Source organism: Lactuca serriola, chromosome 9 (assembly GCF_051521515.1).
Source record: "Lactuca serriola cultivar US96UC23 chromosome 9, Lser_US96UC23_V15, whole genome shotgun sequence".
Lineage (NCBI taxonomy): Eukaryota > Viridiplantae > Streptophyta > Magnoliopsida > Asterales > Asteraceae > Lactuca > Lactuca serriola.
Genome location: NC_136416.1, coordinates 112280231 through 112288338, shown reverse-complemented (window position 1 = coordinate 112288338; position 8108 = coordinate 112280231). Strand labels below are relative to the sequence as shown.

At 35.4% G+C, this 8108-nt stretch overlaps 1 protein-coding gene across 4 annotated transcripts; it reads right to left on the bottom strand.

The window, feature by feature from the left end:
- Positions 1–2500: 2500 nt before the first annotated feature.
- LOC145072352 (uncharacterized) lies at positions 2501–7712 on the bottom strand. 4 transcript variants are annotated; one of them, XR_013690993.1, is made up of 12 exons: positions 7586–7712; positions 7189–7449; positions 6554–6671; positions 6301–6397; positions 6087–6193; positions 5879–6001; positions 5482–5635; positions 5272–5332; positions 4741–5105; positions 3259–4639; positions 2832–3173; positions 2501–2761 (listed from the first exon to the last, which is right to left on the bottom strand). XR_013690993.1 is itself a non-coding variant. In XM_079018762.1 (11 exons), the coding sequence occupies exons 2-11, from the start codon at positions 7314–7316 to the stop codon at positions 2924–2926; spliced, it is 2784 nt and encodes a 927-aa protein (XP_078874888.1). In that variant the 5' UTR covers positions 7317–7449; positions 7586–7712; the 3' UTR covers positions 2501–2923. The 4 variants fall into 4 exon arrangements, 2 of the variants coding, with proteins under 2 accessions (XP_078874888.1, XP_078874889.1); XR_013690994.1 differs by having other exon boundaries at positions 2501–2758; XM_079018762.1 differs by having other exon boundaries at positions 2501–3173.
- Positions 7713–8108: the final 396 nt, after the last annotated feature.

Below are 8108 nucleotides of genomic sequence, written 5' to 3'. Positions count from 1 at the left end.
TTCTTGCCGAGAAATTTGGGGATGTCACAGTTGGTATCAGAGCATTAGTTTAAGCGAACTAAGAAATTGTAGAATTTCTAGACTTGAACTTAGAATGCTAAGTGATGATTGTGAGATGAGTGTCTACCATAATTTAGACACAAGCACTAGTTTATTTTAGGAAGGATGCCTAAAATGATTTTATGTGCTAAATGTTTTGTGTTATAGCTATAAGGATGCTATTATTTGTTCGGATCTATGGTCTGTTGCCGACCGGATCTGGAAACCTTATGTGTGTAGGATTCTAAACGTATTACTACGATATTGGAACTAACATATAAACGTTTCGAAGACTTAACATCTAACGAAAATGAAGATCTAAATTCACCTACGATTGGTGTATAGATCGAAATGCCGAGTACTCAAAGTGGGTTCGGAAGTGATAATCCACAGCCTGAGCCAATCACGATGACTGGAGTGCAGGCAATGGTACGTACGATGTTAGGTGAACAGATGGAAGAAACAAAACGTTTACTTCAACAAAGTAAGGATGAACTTATTGTGCCAGTACGTCAGGCATCTATTCTTGAGGCAACTATTAGGGTTGCTAAGTCTATTGAGGACATGATCAATGACACAACCGCCAACAAAGTTGAAGTTGGCAAGAAGAGGAAATTTGAGGGGTCTTCAAGGCCCAACAAGAGCAACATATCCTCAAATTTTGGCAAAAGAAGAGATAAAGGAAAATGGTGCGGGAAGTGCAAAAATAAACACTCTGGGAATTGTGACGGGAAGGTGAAGTGCTTTAAGTGTGGAGAAATAGGGCATTACGCCAATAAGTATACGATTCTCAAGCAGGTGTGCTCATTCCTAAGTGGTTCCTAAGGGGTCCCAGGCTACTACTCTGTTTCTGCTCCATAGTGTAACTTTTTTTATTAGGGTGCAACCTCTATACAAATTTAATGCCACTATTATTTTTTGGTGTCATTCCTGTCAGAATCTTCTGCGTCCGCCACTTCTAACAAGAATATAAGGAATCATTACATATCATATTATGTGTGGGAATGAATGCATTTGAAAAGTGTGATTTTAGTCTCTTCATGCATACATATGAATGTGATTGCATCAAAATTGTACTATGTCTAGACACCCATCTCAATGAAGGGATGGACTTCCCAAAACTTGTGTGCTTGGAGATCATGCATTGCATTACATGATATGACATTGCATAGTGCATGGAAGTATGTTTATGTACTTATGAATATGATTTCAAATGTATTGGAATGGAATTCAAAATGGTAAAATGCTTTTGTGTCTAAAATATATGTATCTCATAATACAAAAGTCTTATGTATTCTTTTATTTTAAATGACATGGATTCAAGTACCAAAAGAAATTAGTAGTAACATAGACTACCAACCGTAATCTCTTGAACTAGAAGATGTGTTTTGATGACTTAGAAGTGGAAGGCATCATTATAGTTCTTTTTATATGTAAATGAATGTAAACAACTTATGAATGTTGTATATGTTCTTTGTGTATTAAGTTGTAAACCCCAAGGTATTGTGAACTTATTTTTTTGATAAAAATTTTAATTAGGAACAAATTTCATGTTAAAATAGTTTTTAAAACCAAACATGAACAAAACCATGTTTTAAAAGCGTTATGAACATTCGGGTGTTACATAAGTGGCACTTACTATTTAACAAAAATTTAACATGTTACATACATACATATCCTTAGAAATACTTGTACGAACAACTAAGAAGGAAATGAAGTGGAAATTAACGCTTTAGTGTTAGAATTGAGCTTGAAGCATTGGAAAATATACTATTCATCTTCTCCAACCACTCTATTTCGAGTTAGGGTTTGGAGTAATCTCCAAATCCAAAAAGCATACACATTAGAGGTGTTTGATTGATATTTAAGTTAGTTTTGATCATGAGATAATTAATATCCTTCATTGTTATCATTCATAACTTGACTTTGAGAATACATAAGTTTTTGAAACTTCAAAACTCTAACAATGATGGAATTCGAATTTAAGATTGTTTTACGGAATTGATGTTGTTTCTAGACTTAATTTGATGTTTCTAAACTATCTCTAAACTAAGGAATCCATCATTTGTTAGTAGTTATGCTATTTGATCTAATGTAGCATTTCAAGTTGACTTAAGGCTTAAATGAGTCCTTCAAGTTTATTTCCATGGTTTAATCTAGTTATTGAATCATTGGAACTCATTAGGTCAAACTAAAACACAAATGTTGATGACTATAGTTGTTTGAAGCCACATATTAGTTCTAAAAGGGATTTATACTTGTTGATTCTTTTCTTCAAAATAATACATAGATCTTGTCAAGGAAAATGTGTTTAAACTATCAAAATCAATGGTATCTTAATGCGTCTTTATCCATAAACCACTTAACGAAAAAAAAAGGATATTAATGATACAAAGGAAAAAAAATACAAAGATTCAATCAAAATCAACGTAGATGACCACAATTCAACTTATACAAAAACTAAAAAGAAAAAACGAATCGAATTAATAACCAAATGTAAGTGAAAAAGGCACACTAATTTTCTCCTTACACCGTGTGCAAAAAACACAACACAATTTCCGGAACATCATCACAGTTCACATATGTGTAAACACAACTTGTAAATAATAAACAAAAGTATAGACTTGTACCTTGTGCAATAAAAGTTGTACTCTAGATATAGCCACAGCTGGCATAAAATATCAATATTCATTCACTTAATACAAACTGGGAGGAGCATCTTCTGCACAAAAAGAGCAAAGATGAGCCTCGCTTGTAATAAATGAAGCAAAATGGCGTTACATGAAAGGTACCTCGCTACAAGGTAAAAAGACGAATTTGCCCCCACTAGCATAATGAAAAACTCTTGTATTGTATATACAATTTCGGCTTTTGTGTGTCCTATTTATTTAATTGCTGAATATGTAGCCGAAACTGCTGAAGCCTCGGCAATCAAAGCTGCAGGTAGTCGGGCCTGAAGGCAAGCACCAATGTCGAATGGACGCAATTCAGATCCATCGAATAGGAGATTGACACCTGGCAAGACAGTTTCTCCATTGTCTTTATCATCTGGGTCACCTTTAACATTGTTTACTCGAGATATCTCTTCATTCATTTTCGTAGCATCTTCATATCCTTCAGCCAATGCATATGATCTGCAATACCAGTTTTCATTCAACATCATTGTAAATGACTAAATTCCAAATTCCAACAACAATAACAAATATCAAAACAACATACCTTAAGATATGTCCATCAAAGCTCAAGATTTCTGTATGACAACGTTGTCGATTAGCAAGTTTTATTCTCTGATAATCACTTGTTCCCGAAATTGGAGAAGAAGGTTCGGTAATCGGATTCCATCTTTGACTTGCATAAGACATGAGTTGACTTTTTTTAGCCTCTCGATTATTATAAAGCATCTTTGCACTCGAACCCGTTGCTTCATACTCCAAACAAATGGAATTCAACTTTTCTCTCAATTCCCTCATCGCATCATGATGTTCTTTAAACAAATCCGACTGAAGCAATTGAGACACCACGACCCGATTACAAATAAACTTGCATAGCTTCGGACTAAACAACGGGACCCCAAACTCGACACACAACGGGACCCACTCGGGGGTAAAAGCATTCGTGTTTCCTTTAGAAAGTTTCAAAAGACGAATATACCCAACCGTCCATAACGACAACCTCTTCTCCAAATCACACAACAACAAGGTCAATTTCGTATTTTCGTCCTCCGCAAGCCCTAATTCCGATCCGATATCCGCGAATGAACCATCGGAATTTTTTAATGGGAGTGGAATGTCGAGTGTGGTTAATTTCCCGGATTCGTTTAAGTCAAATTTACTAAAGGGTTGAACTAAAACCGCAGTGTGTTTGAGGAGTGAGTTTAGACAATGTAAAAGAATGTTACCTTTGACTAAATTTCCTTCGAATTTGGATCCTAACCCTGCAACGGTTGACCCGTCCCATGACCATAAAAGGGCTTTTTCACAACCCGCTAGTGGGGCCGGGAGTAATCTTAGACATTGTCCTTTCATTAAAACGACTGAAACGGGCCCACTATTGATAGTGGAATATAAAACTAAATTCATCCATGGTGACATGGAGGAGTGAGAAGGTGGGCCGAAATGGATCGGGCCTTTTGGGCCCGGTAGTAAGGAAGAAACAGGAAGCGGGACCATCGAGACGATAATGTCGTAGTCCCGTTGATATAATCGATCGAGTGTGGGTCCCGGGAGATTAGCCAAGCTTTCACATCGTAAAATATCAACTCGGTATTTTCTCACTTTTTTTCTAGTTAATTTTCCAACATCAAAATCATCAGTATTTCCATTTTCATTATCGTGTTCTTTTAGTGAAATATCGGATACCATGGATGTAAGTTCTTCATTGGTTGAAGAATCAATATCAATCTCGAGTTCATCAGGAGAAAGTCCACCAGATTTTAAGCATTCTAGAACACATTTAAGGCTAAATGCATGATTTGCAAATTCTTGAAGCTCTCCTTCAAATTTTGCACCTTCTAATGTGGTTAGATCTTTGCAAAGATCTTCAATGCTGGTGTGGCCGAGTTTCCCTGCTTCGTATAGTGTTACCGCGTGAGATTTTAATCCTGCAAGAAGAGATGAATTAGATGAAAAGGATGAGGGCAAAATAGTCATTTTGTACAATAATAGCAATTGCAATGTAGAACCTGAAACTTGTAAAACTAACCAGGTGAAACGGACCCCATCATAAGATATGATGTTATGTTGGCATCAACAACAAAAGCAACACGGGCAAAACCGGAATTTGGGCCAAGATTTTCTGTCCCTAAAGTATCTTGTTGAAAGAAAGCAGGATCAGTAGACATGTTTGTGGACCCCACAGGAGCAAGAGAAGCATCATCTTCATCATTTAGGACACTTGTAATTTGTTCTTGAAGAATAGATCCCGTGTCAACTAATTTAACTGCCCATCCTAATCGACATGCAAAAGAAGCAGCGGCTTGTAGTTTAGAAAGTTCAGCTTGTAATGTTGTTGCCAGCTCAGCAACAGTTGAATTCTCACTTGATACCACAAAAACCGCATACAGCAACCTGTCGAGTAAGGTTAAAATTACATAAATACCCTTTGAATCCTCATTTTACGGTGCAAAAATGGGATGGGACTTGTTCTTGATCTTTTGTTTGTGGGAAAAGACGAAAATGCCCTCGTCTGTGTAACAAGTAACAAACATGGGATAAAGAGGAATGAATATCTTACTCCTCAATGGGGTCTTCATATGACTGCTCTCTGTTGGAGACAAAGCCTTCTAGCCTAGACACTGAAACACTAAACACATCATTCAAAGTTCAAAAACAGAACAACATGAAAACAACTGGAAACTGTAAAATGCTTACATTTTTTTATTTTAAATACAGGTATTACAGGTAAAAAAATTATAATGTTAAAAGCACTTGTTTATAATCCCACCTTTGAAACGATCATCAGCATAAACAGGGACATCAAAGTAAATTAGCCCTCGTTTGTAAAGACCCTTGATGACAGAAGGATCAAAAAGTATGAATGCATTTGCTTCCTCTTTACATATCTTGTCAATTGTTGCTGATTCTTCTTCTGAAAGTTTCTGCATGATAGAGAAGGAACTAGGAAGTCATGTAAAATGACCGTTTTGCCCCCCTCTTCTTCATCTCAGTAAGATTCCAATCTCAAAAGATGAAGTAGATGGAGAAAGTCATGTCTAGATAACAGCATAGGGACTAACAGTGAAATGGGGACCAAAAAAGAAAGAAGATTCATTTTTTTACCATATTCCAAAAAAGTCAATAACAAATTGACTTATGATAAAAATATCTATCAAGAATCTGACCTTAAATTCCTCCAATGTAAAGTTGACAAGACAAACTCCCCACCAAGGTTCAATTGCAAAGTCCACAGGATATGTGGGCAATGATTCCTTAGCAATGGACTTGTTCAGCTTCCACATGATTTTCTGGAAAGCTCAAAATTTTAATGTATAAGTAGACAAAAGGGTATTATTGTAATTTCACCAGCAACACATTGAATCAAGTTTATACCTTGGATCTACATTTGTTCATGATATCAATGAATTCGTTTCTTCCTATACCAGTGAGTCGAAGGGCATCTGCTGCGCTAAAATTTGGAATGCTATCGTAAGGTTGCTCTGCAGATAATAAAAAATAAGATTCTTTGTTTTAAAAAAAAATAAAATGAAAGGTTTCCAATCTTTGACTAAAGATGATTCCTATTATAACATTAACAACATAGTACCATTTTTCATGACTTCAAATATCATATCACAATAGTATCTGAATGGAGAAATCCTCATTACACGACAAACGTAATCCGCTAGGTGATAAGGAAACAGCTGCAAAACCAAAAGAAAAAGAACATATAAATAATTGTTAATGTATGTATACTGAAAATCAAAGTGTCTGAGTTTCAATTAAAACACTTCATTCATTTTAAAGGATCATGGGTAACATGAAGACCATAAATGAAAACAAGAATCTTTAGTGCATACTGCTAAATTCCTTCGAAGATACCGCATCATATCCTCGTAATATTCTGCTTCTCTGCATACTTTGCGTACAAAAGATGTGTTCCATTGGAGCCTTTTCTTAATGCAATGTTCAGTTATCCTGCAACAGTGAATTGATATCAATGTTTTCAAGTGTTGCTGATTGTATAATAGTAAGTTTACTTGATATTCATGCTACATATTCATGTCAGATCTGTCTTTTTCCCTAATTTTTTTGTTATCATATTCATACCCGAGTGTTATCCCAAAGAAATTTAGAAAATACCACTTAAAGGGCGACAATCCTCTTTCTAAAGTTTCAAAAGCTAAATGTATGTCTTCTTGTGAATTACAAAATTGAGGATTGTGTCAATTTTACGATAAATCTGAGTCTTTTTTAGGCTTTTAGCAGTTGCTTCCAGCTCAACTGACTGTAAATGCGGAACAAATGAGGTATGTCCTGATCAATACGAGGTTGATCTACTAGTACAAATCAAAAGCAGCAGAAAAGGATGAATTCATGATGACTGCATTTCCAAATTACGCATTGAGTATGCAAGTTTCAGATGAAATTTAGCTAATACGGAGAACACCAAAGCGCAGATGCAGAAGAAGCTAATGGCAGTTAGCAAACTTACCTTCTATGCCATTCATCCTTGGAGTTTAGAGTCGACTGGAGACGCTTAGGGAGACCCTCCCACGAGCATTCTTCCTTGATTGCTCTCAGAATTAACTGATCCTCAATCGTCGTCGGTACGTGAAGCATACTACCGGAATCAAAGCTCTGTATAAAGCTAAAGTCTTGAAGAGAGCTTCGAAAGGTATTCAACCGGATCACTCGATTACTTCAACTGATCAATTCCACTGATCGCAGCAAATAGGTCCCCGATCGCTGAATTCTACACCGTTTTTGAACAAAAGTCAAACTACTAAATTTAACATATACTAAACCACATCCAGTATATGGATTTTAAGATGCAATGATTGTTTACGACAATATGTAGTGAGAAATGTGTATGAAATGAGACAATTTACCAGTAATTTCGGTAGATCAATTGAAGCTGAGTTAGGGTTTTATGAGATGGAGATCTTGAAATTGAAGAGACGTAGAGGTTAATTGGAAGCCTGTGGGTCCAGATTATTAATTGAAGATAGGTTAAATTGGAACCCCTGTCGTATTTTGAAAAAGGACGAAATATATCTTTTAGGTTAAATATAATATTTATTTATGCTATTTTTTTAACAGTAAAAATTTTATTAAAACAATGGAGATGCTAGTGAATATTAACATAAAATATATAACTAATTGGGACTAATGTTAGCTATCCCATGATAAAAATCTATCTTCTCTAATTTTATTTATTTTTTTGAACCGTAAGAAATTTATTAAAGCAACACAACGGAGATGCTAGTGAACATTAACAGAAATACAAAGCCAATTGGGACTGATGTTAGTTATCTAATGATAAAAATCTATCTTTTACTTTTTATCCATCAAAAGGAGGTGATTTTAATTTCTCAAAAAATGGAATTACAATTAATGACCATGCCCTTGAAA